Source organism: Apium graveolens, chromosome 6 (assembly GCF_009905375.1).
Source record: "Apium graveolens cultivar Ventura chromosome 6, ASM990537v1, whole genome shotgun sequence".
NCBI classification, from domain to species: Eukaryota; Viridiplantae; Streptophyta; class Magnoliopsida; order Apiales; family Apiaceae; genus Apium; species Apium graveolens.
This window is the reverse complement of record NC_133652.1, coordinates 239,492,700-239,508,248: the sequence shown is the minus strand read 5'-3', so window position 1 is coordinate 239,508,248 and position 15,549 is coordinate 239,492,700. Positions and strand designations below refer to the sequence as shown.

The window sequence follows — 15,549 nt, the reverse complement described above, 5'->3', positions numbered from 1 at the left end:
GATGAAGAGCTTATTGGGCTTAATATTGAAGAACGGAATAAATGAAGGAGAGGCCCAGAGGATAATACTTTTATGGAAATTAAGGGAGTTAACAGAGACCTTCATACTGAGGCTAGTCTTTCTACATCTGATTGTCTAGCTTCTAATAACTCTGATTTGGCTAAGCTTGCAAAGCAAGCTAGCCATGAACAATGAATGCTCTTAGTTGGAACTGTCAAGGGTTGGGTTCCCCTCGGACAGTTCGAGCATTGGGTGATCTGACCAAGTCCCATAACCCGGAGTTTATTTTTCTCTCTGAGACTATTTCTTATGCTAATAAAATCGAAGAGTTGCGTGTTAAATTCGGTTTTTCTCAATATTTTTATGTAGATAGAGTAGGGCGTAGTGAAGGGTTAGCAATTTTTTTAAGGAATAATGTGAGCTGTGAAATTACCAGCTACTCTCAAAATCACATTGATGTTAATTTCTTGACTAATGGAGTTGCTGTGTGGTCTCTTTCGTGTTTTTATAGATACCCTGAAAATGATCGTAGGCAAGCATCCTGGGATCTCTTACGCAGGTTGGCTGATCTGTCTCAGTTACCTTGGGCTATTATTGGTGATTTTAATGATTTACTTTATCCAGCTGATAAGTGGGGGGTACCCCAAGACCCCAATCCCTCATGAACGATTTTCGAGCTGATGTTGATGAGTCTTCATTAATTGAGATTGATCTGCAAGGAGGTAAATTCACCTGGGAAAAGTCCCGTGGTTCTAGTGGATGGGTTAAAGAACGGCTAGATAGGGCTTTTGCTTCGCGTTCTTGGTTACACTTGTTCCCTCTATCTAAACTCTCAATAATTCGAACTCCAGTTTCTGACCATGATCTTATTTTGTTGGACCTTTATAGTGTGGCTTTCACTAGAAAAGAGTTCCGTTTTCGCTTTGAAAATACCTGGTTGCAGGAGGCGAACTTCCACAAGGAAACGACTGAGTATTGGCTGTCTCTTGATCCTTCTCATATCATTTCTAAGCTGGTTTCTGTGTCGAGTTTTATGGCTCTTTGGGGGAGGAATTTTTTCCATTGATTCCGAGACAAAGTGAGGAAACAGAAGGCTCTACTTGCCTCACTTGTGAACTGCATTGATAATGAAGGTATGTCTTGTACTTTGAAGAGTGGGAGAGGTTGAATGATTTACTCCTTCATGAAGAAGTCTATTGGAAGTAAAGATCCAAGACCTTTTGGTTAACTGAAGGAGATGCTAATACCAAATTTTTTCATGCTTCAGCATCTACTCGAAGGAAAACTAATCATATTCCTTTCCTGGAAAATGATAGAGGGAGTCAGGTAAACGATAATGATGGAATGTGCAGTATTGTAAGAGATTATTTTCTCGACGTGTTCAGGAATGGGCAAAGTAACTCGAGCTATTATGGCACTAAAGAGGACAGTTGTATAACAAATGCTTATAATCAAATGTTGGTAGCTGATTTAACTTTTCAAGAGTTTACTACGGCTGTTAAACAGATGCATCCGGATAAGTCTAGTGGCCCGATTGGTCTCAATCCCGCTTTCTTTCAGCAATTCTGGCATGTCCTGGGAAATGAAGTCTTCATGGGTTGTAGAGATTGGCTTCGCAATTCCTCATTTCCTGCCAATTTGAATGATACTAATGTTGTTCTCATACCTAAGAAAGATAACGCTTGTCGCATGAGAGATCTCCGTCCTATAGCACTCTGTATCGTCCTTATAAGATATTGTCTAAGGTTTTAGCGAACAGGCTAAAACGTATTCTTCCCCATATTATTACCGAGAACCAGGCTGCATTTATGCCAGGAAGAAGTATTAATGACAACGTTATGATTGCTTTCGAAGTAATCCACCATATGAAGAAGTCAGTTCGAGGTAGTGAAGGTGATGCGGCGCTCAAACTAGACATATCTAAGGCGTATGATAGGGTGAACTGGATATATCTAAAGAGAAGGATGCAAGCTATGGGTTTTTATGCTCAATAGGTCAAATGGATGATGCTATGTGTTCAAACAGTATCATACGAGTTCTGTTTTAATGGTGTTAAGTTTGGTCCGATCATTCAAAGGAGGGGTATCAGACAAGGAGACCCGTTATCTCCGTACTTATTTCTCTTCTATGTTGAAGGGCTATCACTAAGTCTCTCTAGAGCAGTTTCAGCAAACTCTATTCATGGAGTTAAGGTCAGTAATTCTGCACCGGTGATATCGCATCTCTTGTTTGTCGATGACTCTTTTCTCTTCTTTAGAGCGTCTAATCATGAAGCAGTAGTGATTAAGTCCTTACTGGATGAGTATGCTAGTCACTCGGGACAGTCTATTAATTATCAGAAATCTAGAATATTTTTCAGTTCGAATGTTAAGCAAGACAAACAGAGTGAAATATCATCTATTTTAGGGGTCTCTAATGATCTGCAGCACAGTATGTACCTGGGCTTACCTTCGTTAGTGGGAAGATCGAAAAAGCGGGTATTTGGTTTTATCAAAGATAGGCTGTGGAAACGTTTACAAGGGTGGAGAGCTAAGAAAATTTCTCGTGCAGGAAAAACAGTTCTCATTAAAAATGTTGCTACTGCGGTCCCCTCCTACTATATGTCCTCATTTTTACTTCAGATCTATGTGTAAAGAAATGGAGGGTATGCTGAATAATTATTGGTGGCAGTCAGGAACTTCTGATAGGAGAAACATCAATTGGGTGGCGTGGGATGGTCTATCCATGTCCAAATGTCAAGGTGGATTAGCATTCTGAAGTCTTTATGGTTATAATGTTGCCCTTGTAGCCAAACATGTTCGGACGTTCATCAACAAGCCTCAGTCTCTCGTGTCACGATTTTTCAAAGATAAATACTTCTCAAACTTGCATGTCTTACAGGCTAAGTTGGGTGTTGGATCTAGTTTTATCTGGCAAGGAATTGTTACGTCTAAAAATGAAATTATGCATGGTTATAGATGGGTGCTAGGAGATGGGGAAATAATAAAGTGTTGTCAGGACCCTTGGTTGATTGCAAAAGCGGACTTTCGAGTCATTCAAACTCACAGTTATGTTGATAGAAACATTAGAGTGGCTGATTTATTTGTGCCAGGATCAAAGGATTGGGACATCAGTATAGTGGGGTCCACGTTTTCTGCTAATGATGCTGCTTTGATTTTGTCAACCCGTATTCCTGGAGTTCCTGGTGCTGATCATTTAGCTTGGTCAAGAACGAAAAATGGTGTTTATTCAGTTAAGACAGGTTACCAGTGTTGGCATGGGCGCAATATTGGAGTGAAATCTGTCCCTCAGTCTGATGGTTGGAGCAGGCTCTAAAAGCTAGAGCTTCCTCATAAAATTAAACTGTTTCTGTGGCGTTGTTGTAGGAACAACATTCATGTGAGAAGTAGATTGAGTTCTAAGGGGGTAAATCTTCTTGTTAGCTGTCCTATTTGTAACTCTGGGGTGGAGGATCTTTTGCATATTTTCTTCCATTGTCCGTTCGCTATGGCATGTTGGCAGGTGGTCGATGCAGCTTACGATTTACCTCTGGAGGTGTTGTTAGGGCGAAAACAAGCGCTAATATTCACGCAAGTATATGCGTTCGCAAGTAATATAGAATACTTTCTAGTTCATTCCCACAGAGACTCAGACTAATTTATTGTCTAATTAAACTCACACACCAATGTATGATTACTTCTCAATGTTAAGACACTAACACTTAGAATTGTTGACTAAACATTAACTACAATTAACTACTTAATTAATCACTTAATTTACACTTCAAATTAACAATATTAAAACACTCATGAGATCACAACTTCATTACTACTTCCTTCAATAGTCATTGTTATTTACTTTAGCATGTGGCAGTGATGATATTAATCGAATAACACGAAACTGATAAAAGCCAACCTTCATTGTACAAATACCATTCTACCAAACATCCACAATTAAGATAGAAGTTGAATAGTCATCATTTATGTTGAGTTCCTATATGTCTACAGAAATTTACAACACAACGATTTAAGCACAAGTTATTCCTTTTGATTACATAGGGCAAATAAAACTGTTAGAGTTACCCACTAATCATGCACAACGTACATGAACCTATGCTAGCATGGCAAGTTCTAAATCTCAAGATCCACCGTCGCTTCACAAGAGATTAACACCCTATCTTATATGTTCGCGACGCACATAAGACGAATACGCACAACCAATACTAGATATCATATAATCATCACACACTAAAGTATTAAACAATTAACTAAAGAATTCCATAGTAAATCCGTTGCAACCCCATGATCACGATTAGCCCATAATAGCACTCATCATCATCATGGGTTCATATGAAATCATGATAAACAAAAACAAGAAAATAATAACTAAACTAATTATATTAAATCAGAGTACGTCACAAAAGTAAATAAGTTCAAAATAAGAAAACTAGCATCCAACGCTACAACGAAACAAGAATCACGAGAAAATATGCTTCCTCTTCGTTGCCGTGTACTAAAACGGTCTTCTTCCTTATCTCCTTCACTCCTTGCGTAATACCACGATCCTCTCTCGTGAAAACGTCTCTAAATCTACTTATATAATAGTCCCATAAAACTCAGATTACATAGAAGTGCAAGCCAAACAGAAGTAGAAGTCCTAAAAATAATTATTAAATTTCTCGACCCTGCGCGGCCGCTCAGCATAGCTGAGCGGGCGCTCAGCTTTCTGCGCGGCCGCTCAGCATAGCTGAGCGGGCGCTCAGGACCCTACTGGAAAATTCCTGAGTTTGCTCCGTTTCTTCGCCGTAATCTGCCCATTTCTTTCCTCTTGCAATGGTGAACACATGCCAAGGCTTATTCTTGATGATTACTCCTCTGAAATGCAACTAATACCCTGAAATGCATAAACACTAGAAAAACGCATCAAATACACAAAATACTTGATTTCAATGCACCAATTTAAGCCATTTTAAGATGTTCTAAGTGGTATAAAATGCCACTTATCACACCCCCAAACTTAAATCGATGCTTGTCCTCAAGCGTCACAGACTCAAAAACAAATAAAAACATACATGAATGCAATCTATATAAAAATGCAGCGATCCCCCTTACTACGAATAAACCAACCAAATTGCAACAACTCAACAAATGCAGTTAGGCGACAAAGATCAATAAACTCATGTAAACTAACATACAGCCAGAAACGTGGTGTGTACAGATGCTTAACAGATATGCTTCGGAACTAGACCAATTATTACGACTCGACTATCCTCAAGGCAATCACAAGATTATACAAAGAAGAAAAAAATTCTAGGCACAAAGTGACATACAACACTACAAGAATTCTGGAGCTTATTACGGAATCATGCTTTTTATTCACAACACAAATGCTTATTTGACCGTGCAATGAGTGAGGTCCACAAAAGACTTATACAATGGTATCCATGTAACGAGCGTTAGGTTAGCGGATCCCAGACTCTAAAAGCCTTAGGTCACTAGGCACAAAGTCCCCTAAGAACTTAATAACTCGAATACCAAAGAGCCCACTCGTGATCAATTATGCATAAACACCACAATTTTTATTTTTTTTTAAATTTCTGAGCAAGTGCGTTTCGCTCCATCTTGCTCAACCCTAGACTACTCGCACAACATGCGAGCCGGCTACTAGCCATTTGACGCCTAGCCACAACTAGCAACAAATTCCATTTTTTACTCCAATTTTTTCTTTTTCATGCCTTTATCACTAAGAACCTATTATCGAATTCTGAGCATAATAAATAGATTAACCTCGAAAACAATCAAATCATAACAACAATCTAGCCCTTTAAGCATTCTCTAAGACTTAGTGAAACTACAAGTGCTTCTAGAATGCATATCAACTTACACGACTCAATATCACTTAAATGCTATCACTACACTCGCATCAATATCACAATTCAGTCAATAAATCATCGCAAAAGGGATCATGGTGAATGCATGAGCTACATGACATAATAAACACATAAAGCTATATATATATATATATAAAACTATATGGCATAAATTATGCAACTATATGCACTAAGCTATCATAAATATGCAGCTATATGACACACATAAAATATTCCTTAACTACCACCCCCAAACTTAAAATCTTCACTGTCCCCAGTGAAGGTAGTAGAAAGGAACACAGGGTATACCTACTCGGAGTCATCATCATCATCACCCTCAGTGGGTGGAGTATCAGGTGGCGGGTATGCAGAGTCCTCACCAAAAACTGGCCACTGGATATCAGCTCCAAGGCCCCGAAAAGCAGTCCCTAACGCAAGGGTGAGCTCCTGAGCAAACCTGCTCTGCGTTTCGTACATGGCATCCATCCGCCGTGAAAGCCTCCTATACTGGGTATCAGCCATCCCAGCACCCTCCTGAGCTCTCGAAGAACCAGCCTCATCACGCCTAGGCCTAGCCATAGTAGCACCTCATGCTGGACGCCCTCCTGGAAGACGATAACCCAGCCCATGCTCCTCGGGCTCACCACCGGTCCACTCCTGCATCCCATTCAGAGTCCCAGAATCAATCGGAGCTGCCGGCAATTGCAACAGCTCATGAGCCGGCCAGTTCACTCCTACTGCTCGGCACAGCTTCGTAATCGTGGATGCATAAGGGATGTTCATATGCTTAGCTCCCCTCAAAAACTTCAGAATTCCTTGGTAGATAAACTCACCAAGGTCCACATAGTACTCCTCATTAAGAATTCCCCACAACAACCGTGCTCTCTCAACTGCGACCTCGTGTGCATGCGAAGAAGGCAAAATATTAGCACAAATAAATGCATTCCATGCACGGGCATACCTGTTCATAGCGATCGCCGGGAAGTGACGATACTCATTAGTGCCGGTCTTGAAGGTCCAAACTGTGCCCGGCCTACAGAGAGTCGCACAAATCAAATCCAAGTCAAAATCCTCAGCAGTCTTCTCATTCCAGTTCTCCTCCTCGGGCTTCCTCTCTCGCTGCCCAATCACACGGCGAATCGCCGCTGGGTGATAATCAACCGTCAGCCCACGAACCACAGAAAACCCATTCTTTTCGGCCTTTGCGTTCGCATAGAACTCGCGAACCATGCTCATCGGCACTGCTTCGGGCGACTCACAAAAACTTGTCCACCCCTTCTCTGCAATCATGGGTAGCAACTCACCATCCCTCCCCGATGGTAAAAACCCTCTCTCCTTCAGAATCGGCTTCCCCAAAAGCCTAGTGTACTCCTCCTCCACAGCTCTGTCAGTCAACCGAGGCCTTGCAGCAGTACCCCTTGATGAATCAGCAGTAGGGACTGTGTTGCTGCTATCGATAGTTCGTGCTCTCTTGGGAGCCATTGATTCTCCAATAAAAGTGTTTAAGAACTGAGTTGTGGTGCTTGGGAGAGAGTTTAAGTGTAGGAAGTTTGTGGGAGATATGTAGGATATGTGTATGTATATAGAGGATGTGGAATAGGCTAAATTAGATTAGGGTTGGGGATTAAGGGTTAAAATGATGGGGTAGTGGGAACAAATCGTTGGTTTATGGGCTAAAATTGGTTTTTTTTTTATACTGGAAAAAAAAAATTCAGCCCCATTTTTCTGATTTTTTTTGTGTTTTTGGATAGGTTATTAACTTCTAAGGGTTCCTGTAACAACAAATCATGGGTTGCCTCCCACGCAGCGCTTCTTTTTCGTCATTAACTTGACGTTGCGTACCTTTCTCAAGTAGTCAACAAAATGGCACTAACCACTTCTCGGTTTGCCATGTCCCCATAGTAGTGCTTCAAACGCTGACCGTTAACCTTGAATGCTTGGTCCGGATCATTCTCAAAAATTTCCACCGCTCCATGTGGAAACACAGTTTTGACAATAAAAGGTCCAGACCACCTCGATTTCAACTTCCCAGGAAAAAATCGGAGACGAGAGTTAAATAAGAGAACTTGTTGCCCCAGCACGAATAACTTAGGATGTAGCTTTCTATCGTGCCACCTCTTCACCTTTTCCTTATACATTTTGTTATTCTCGTACGCTTGAAGTCGAAATTTATCAAGTTCATTAAGCTGAAGCATTCTTTTCTTACCAGCTGCATCTAAATCCAGGTTCAACTTTTTCAATGCCCAGTAGGCTTTATGCTCAAGCTCCGCAGGTAAATGACATCCCTTACCATACACTAACTGAAACGGGGACATACCAAGTGGAGTTTTGTATGCTGTTCTGTAAGCCCAGACAGCTTCATCGAGCTTTAAAGACCAATCCTTCCTTGACGGACAAACAACCTTCTCTAGAATGCGTTTGATCTCTCTGTTAGACACTTCCGCTTGACCATTTGTTTGCGGATGATAGGCAGTAGCCACTCGATGATTCACATTATAATGCTGCATCATAGAAGTGAACTTACGGTTGCAGAAATGCGACCCTTCATCACTTATGATTACCCGAGGTGTTCCAAACCTTGTGAAAATCTGCTTATGAAGAAAATTTAGCACTGCCTTTGCATCATTTATCGGTAAAGCTTTGACTTCTACCCATTTTGAGACATAATCGACTGCCAGCAAGATGTACTGATTATTGCACGACCAGACAAAAGGCCCCATGAAATCGATTCCCCAAACATCAAAGACCTCGACTTCAAGCATCACATTTAACGACATCTCATCCTTTCTCGTCAAATTTCCCACTCTTTGGCAATGATCACACCTTAAAACAAACTGATGAGCATCCTTAAACAAAGTAGGCCAGAAAAAACTGCTTGCAGGATATGAGCTGCCGTCTTCTCACCACCATAGTGTCCACCATAAACTGTGGAGTGGCAGTCTCGTAATATCCCCTCCGTCTCACAGAACGGGATACATCTCCTGATGATCTGGTCAGCTCCCTGTCTAAACAAATATGGTTCATCCCACATATACCACTTCACCTCATGCTGAAACTTCTTCTTTTGAGCTGAGGTCAATTTAGGAGGCATTACATTGCTGACGAGATAGTTTACAATATCTGCAAACCATGGTTCTTCCTCCTGAACTGCAAACAACTGCTCATCCGGAAAAGATTCATTGATTAATGTCCTATCTTGTGAAGTAGAATCGGGATTCTCCAACCTAGAGAGATGGTCAGCTACTTGATTCTCAGTACCTTTTCTATCCTTAATCTCTAACTCAAATTCCTGAAGTAAAAGCACCCAACGAATGAGTCTCGGCTTCGAATCCTTCTTGGAAACCAGATAGCGAATGGCCGCATGATCAGTGAATACTGTTACCTTAGTACCAAGCAGATAAGATTGAAATTTCTCGAAACCAAAGACTATAGCCAAGAGCTCCTTCTCCGTAGTGGTGTAGTTCATTTGGGCCCCATTTAAGGTTTTACTCGCATAGTAGACCACATGAAAGAGATTATTCTTGCGTTGTCCCAGAACTGCACCTACCGCATAATCACTCGCATCACACATCATCTCAAACGGCTTTGTCCAGTCTGGTGCTGTAATAACTGGTGCAGTGATCAAACTCTTCTTGAGAGTCTCGAATGCCGCCAAACATTCATCATCAAATTTGAAAGGCACATCTTTCTCAAGCAAATTGCACAACGGCTTAGATATCTTTGAAAAGTCTTTGATGAATCGCCGATAAAAACCCGCATGACCAAGAAAACTACGGATTCCTTTCATAGAATTAGGTGGTGGAAGATTTTCAATGACTCCCACCTTGGCCTTGTCCACCTCCAGACCCTTGCTAGAGACCTTATGCCCAAGAATAATGCCTTCACGCACCATAAAATGACATTTCTCCCAATTGAGCACCAAATTAGTTTCCACGCACCTTTTGAGTACGGCGCGAAGATTATTCAAACATTCATCATATGAATGTCCAAAGACGGAGAAGTCGTCCATGAACACTTCGACATTATTTCCAATCATATCAAATAATATAGCCATCATACATCTCTGAAAAGTGGCTGGTGCGCCACATAACCCAAACAAAACTCTGCGAAAAGCAAACGTGCCAAATGGTCAAGTGAAGGTAGTCTTTTCCTGATCCTCTGGTGCAATACAAATCTGATTATACCCTGAATAGCCATCCAGAAGACAAAAATACTCATGACCAGCCAACCTGTCAAGCATCTGATCAATAAACGGAAGAGGGAAGTGGTCTTTCCTCGTGGCTTTGTTCAACTTTCGATAATCCATGCATACTCTCCATCCTGTAACTGTTCGAGTGGGGATGAGCTCATTTTTTTCATTTGCTACCACAGTGATACCTCCTTTCTTAGGTACACATTGTACGGGGCTCACCCACGAACTGTCAGAAATAGGATAAATGATGTCTGCATCCAGCCATTTCAGAATTTCTTTCTTCACCACCTCCTTCATGATAGGATTCAGTCTGTGCTGCTGTTCAACAGTCGGCTTACTACTTTCCTCTAGCAGAATTTTATGCATACAATATGAAGGACTTATCCCCTTGATGTCTGCTATAGTCCATCCAATAACCGATTTGAATTCTCTCAAAATCCTTAAGAGCTTGTCTTCCTCACTACCTGAAAGGTCAGATGCAATAATAAAAGGTAAATTAGATGCATCACCTAAAAAGCATACCTCAAGTGTTCAGGTAATGGCTTGAGCTCCAAGGTAGGTGCTTCCTCTATTGATGGTTTGAGCTTTCCTTCAGCATCCTTGAGGTCAGAAGTACCAAGAGATTCAAACGGCATGTCCAGCTTTCGCTTCCAGGGAGAAGCGTTCAAATATTGTAATTGCTCATTGCCATCTTCATCATCGCTGTCAAAATCCCCCACTAAGGCCTTTTCCAATGCATCAGACATTAGCATGTGATCGAGTTCCGAAGTAACCGCAGAATCAATCACATCCACTTTTAAGCACTCTTCATCTTCGGTAGGGAATTTCATTGCCTTGAATACGTTGAAGGTCACATCCTGATCTTGTACTCGCATAGTAAGTTCACCTTTTTACACATCTATCAAGGTACGGCCAGTAGCCAAGAAAGGTCTTCCCAAGATTATGGGAATCTTCTTATCTTCCTCAAAATCCAGAATAACAAAATCTGCAGGAAAGAAGAGCTTATCCACCTTGACTAGCACATCCTCCACTATGCCCCTTGGGTAAGTAATGGAACGATCAGCCAATTGTAGAGACATGTATGTGGGTTTTGGATCAGGCAAATCCAACTTTTTAAAGATCGACAACGGCATCAGATTAATGCTTGCTCCTAAATCACAAAGACATTTATCAAAAGTCAACTTGCCAATGGTGCAAGGAATGGTGAAGCTACCTGGATCTTTTAGTTTTGGCGGTAACTTTTGCTGCAGAACAGCGCTGCATTCTTCCGTGAGAGCAACGGTCTCAAGGTCATCCAGTTTCACCTTCCTTGAAAGAATACTCTTCATAAACTTCGCATAACTAGGCATTTGCTCCAGAGCCTCAGCGAAAGGTATATTGATGTGAAGTTTCTTAAACACCTCCAGAAACTTACCGAACTGTCTATCCAGCTTTTGTTGCTGCAATCTCTTAGGAAAAGGTGGTGGAGGATAGAGTTGTTTCTCCCCTGTATTACCCTCAGGCAGAGTGTGTTCAACAATAGTCTTCCTTGATTCCGCCGCTTTCTCCTTTTGCTTAGCTTCTTTATCTCTAATTTCAGCTTCTCCTTCTTTTGCCTTTTCAGCATCAACAACTTTTCCAGACCTTAAGGTAATAGCCTTGACTTGTTCTTTAGCTTCCTTCCTGCCTGGTACTTCCGTGTCACTGGGAAGAGTGCCAGGTTGATGATTGAGCACTGCATTGGCTAATTGACCGATTTGATTTTCCAAGGTCTTGATAGAAACCGCCTGACTCTTGCATAACAGCTTAAGTTCCTCAAAATCAGCACTAGTAGGTGCAGCTGCACTTTCCTGTTGAGGATATGATTGCCTTTGAGCATACTGTTGTGGTTGCTGGAATCCAGGTGGGTTAAACTGTTTACTTACGCCTTGCTGATATGTTGGCTGAATAGCATTCTGATTATTCCCCCAGCTAAAATTTGGATGATTTCTGTTATTAGGATGATAGGTAGCTGGCACAGGCTGCTGTTGTTGCTGATAATTATTCACATACTGAACAGATTCGTTGACAAGAGAACACTGATCCGTAGCATGAGAACCTGCACAAAGCTCACAAACCATAGCTATTTGATTAACTCCATATGTAGCCAGAGAATCAACCTTCATTAACAGCGCTTGAAGCTGTGCTGCAATAGCGGTGGCTGCATCGACTTCCAGAATACCTGCTACCTTACCAGGCATCATCCTCTGAGTTGGGTTTTGATGCTCATTTGCAGCCATAGTCTCGATAAGATTATAAGCCTCAGTATAGCTTTTAGCCCATAAGGCGCCTCCAGCTGCTGCATCGAGCATGGGCCGAGATTGGGCCCCCAAAACATTATAGAAACCAGTGATCACCATCCAATCGGACATTCCATGATGTGGACACTTTCTTAACATTTCCTTGTATCGTTCCCAAGCTTCGCACATAGATTCTGTAGGTTACTGCACAAACTGAGTAAGAGCACTCCTCATAGCAGCAGTCTTTGCCATCGGATAAAACTTCACCAGAAACTTTTGCGCAAGATCTTGCCACGTAGTGATGGACCCAGCTGGTTCAGAATGTAGCCAGTCCTTAGCTTTGTCCCTCAGTGAGAATGGGAAAAGCCTCAGCTTGATAGCCTCATCAGTCACACCATTATACTTAAAAGTGCTGCAGATCTCGACAAAATTCCTTATGTGCATGTTGGGGTCTTCAGTCGCCGCTCCTCCAAAAGAAACAGAATTCTGCACCATCTGAATAGTGCCCGGCTTGATTTCAAAGGTGTTAGCTTGAATAGCCGGATGAAGAATGCTTGACTGAATGTCATCAATTTTTGGCCGAGAAAAATCCATGAGAGCTGGATCAGCTTGAACAATACGATCACCCATGTTTACTGGTTCTTTCCGCTCAGTTTCTGAATCCGAATCTTCAAAATCTAACTTCTCCGGAATATCAAGAACTTCGTCTGTCTCCTCAGCTGTATCTAAAGTCCTCTTGCGAGTACGAGAACGAGTTTGCATAAACGCTCGCTAAAGTACCTGAAACACAACCGGAAATAATAAGTAACTACTACGTCCTAATCACTGAGTCCTAATGACAAATGATGGTAAGTACATAAACTAAACAAATATGCCGAGTCCCCGGCAGCGGCGCCAAAAACTTGTTAGGGCGAAAACACGCGCTAATATTCACGCAAGTATACGCGTTCGCAAGTAATATAGAATACTTTCTAGTTCGTTCCCACAGAGACTCAGACTAATTTATTGTCTAATTAAACTCACACACCAATGTATGATTACTTCTCAATGTTAAGACACTAACACTTAGAATTGTTGACTAAACATTAACTACAATTAACTACTTAATTAATCACTTAATTAACACTTCAAATTAACAATATTAAAACACTCATGAGATCACAACTTCATTACTACTTCCTTCAATAGTCATTATTATTTACTTTAGCATGTGGCAGTGATGATATTAATCGAATAACACGAAACTGATAAAAGCCAACCTTCATTGTACTAATACCATTCTACCAAACATCCACAATTAAGATAGAAGTTGAATAGTCATCAATTATGTTGAGTTCCTATATGTCTACAGAAATTTACAACACAACGATTTAAGCACAAGTTATTCCTTTTGATTACATAGGGCAAATAAAACTGTTAGAGTTACCCACTAATCATGCACAACGTACATGAACCTATGCTAGCATGGCAAGTTCTACATCTCAAGATCCACCATCGCTTCACAAGAGATTAACACCCTATCTTATATATTCGCGACGCACATAAGACGAATACGCACAACCAATACTAGATATCATACAATCATCACACACTAAAGTATTAAACAATTAACTAAAGAATTCCATAGTAAATACGTTGCAACCCCATGATCACGATTAGCCCATAATAGCACTCATCGTCATCATGGGTTCATATGAAATCATGATAAACAAAAACAAGAAAATAATAACTAAACTAATTATATTAAATCAGAGTACGTCACAAGAGTAAATAGGTTCAAAATAAGAAAACTAGCATCCAACGCTACAATGAAACAAGAATCACGAGAAAATATGCTTCCTCTTCGGTGTTGTGTACTAAAACGGTCTTCTTCCTTATCTCCTTCACTCCTTGCGTAATACCACGATCCTCTCTCGTGAAAACGTCTCCAAATCTACTTATATAATAGTCCCATAAAACTCAGATTACATAGAAGTGGAAGCCAAACAGAAGTAGAAGTCCTAAAAATAATTATTAAATTTCCCGACCCTGCGCGGCCACTCAGCATAGCTAAGCGGGCGCTCAGCTTTCTGCGCGGCCGCTCAGCATAGCTGAGCGGGCGCTCAGGATACTTGAAAATTCCTGAGTTTGCTCCGTTTCTTCGCCGTAATCTGCCCATTTCTTTCCTCTTGCAATGGTGAACACATGCCAAGGCTTATTCTTGATGATTACTCCTCTGAAATGCAACTAATACCCTGAAATGCATAAACACTAGAAAAACGCATCAAATACACAAAATACTTGATTTCAATGCACCAATTTAAGCCATTTTAAGATGTTCTAAGTGTCTGTCCCTGTTTAGTTAATCAACAAGCTAAGCACAGGTCCCGGCGAGGAGATTTTGAAAATTGCCAAGGTCCTTTGGGGAATCTGGTTTTTTCATAACAAACGGGTATGGGATAATAAGGTCGTGCCAGCAGGATTAGCTATTGCTTGGAGCACCAAAGGTATTACAGACTGGAAGGAAGCTAGAGACAAGTGTGCTATGCAGGGGGTTACTCGACCTCACAATACATCCCAGAGTTCTACAAAGTGGTCGAAACCGAACTTGGGAGTTTTTAAGCTTAATGTTGATGCAGCTGTGAAGCTAGGTACTCGATCTTTTTCTATTGGATCATACAGGGACCTTTATGCAAGGATCACTCTATCCAGAAGTATGGTTACCACATTCGTCGAAGCTGAATCTCTTGCAATTCTTGAAGGTCTGCAATGGCTTGACTCTATAAACTATGATAATGTGGTAATTGAATCAGATTCTCTTCTCGCGGTGCAAGCTATAAAATCTTCCTCGGACAATCTTTTAGAAGTGGGGTTTATCTTGGATGCCTGTCGTACTATTTTTGATTCTAGACCAGGTTATTCAATTTCTTTTGTTAAAAGGCAAGCGAATAGGGTTGCTCCTTTAGTAGCCAAATTACCATGTAATCTGCATTGTCAAAATGTTCTTACGTCTCCTTCAGGTCTGTTGTTGGAGGCTCTTATGGTTGATATTTCTCAGTAATGCAATTTGCTTTTCTTCAAAAAAAAAGACAAATTTCATTACTAAGAAACATCACATACAAGAGATTCCAACAACAAATCTGAAGGAAACGTAACAATGTTTTGACAATGCAGGGAACAAGGCATTTTGGCTCGTAAATGAGCCACCCTATTCGCTTGTCTTTTAACCCAAGATATGGAATAACCTGAATTGGAATCTAGAATAGTATGAT

General features: G+C 41.0%; 1 protein-coding gene and 1 non-coding gene across 2 annotated transcripts; both read left to right on the top strand.

The window, feature by feature from the left end:
* Nucleotides 1-661: 661 nt before the first annotated feature.
* Nucleotides 662-15,338, top strand: LOC141665806 (uncharacterized). Its single transcript, XM_074471789.1, has 7 exons — nucleotides 662-1,028; nucleotides 1,268-1,653; nucleotides 1,746-1,937; nucleotides 1,995-2,585; nucleotides 2,881-3,308; nucleotides 3,366-3,534; nucleotides 14,640-15,338. Exons 1-7 carry the CDS (start codon nucleotides 662-664, stop codon nucleotides 15,336-15,338), a joined length of 2,832 nt encoding a protein of 943 aa, XP_074327890.1.
* Nucleotides 12,429-12,535, top strand: LOC141669776 (small nucleolar RNA R71). Its single transcript, XR_012554036.1, has one exon. It is a non-coding gene; the product is annotated as a small nucleolar RNA R71 (small nucleolar RNA).
* Nucleotides 15,339-15,549: the final 211 nt, after the last annotated feature.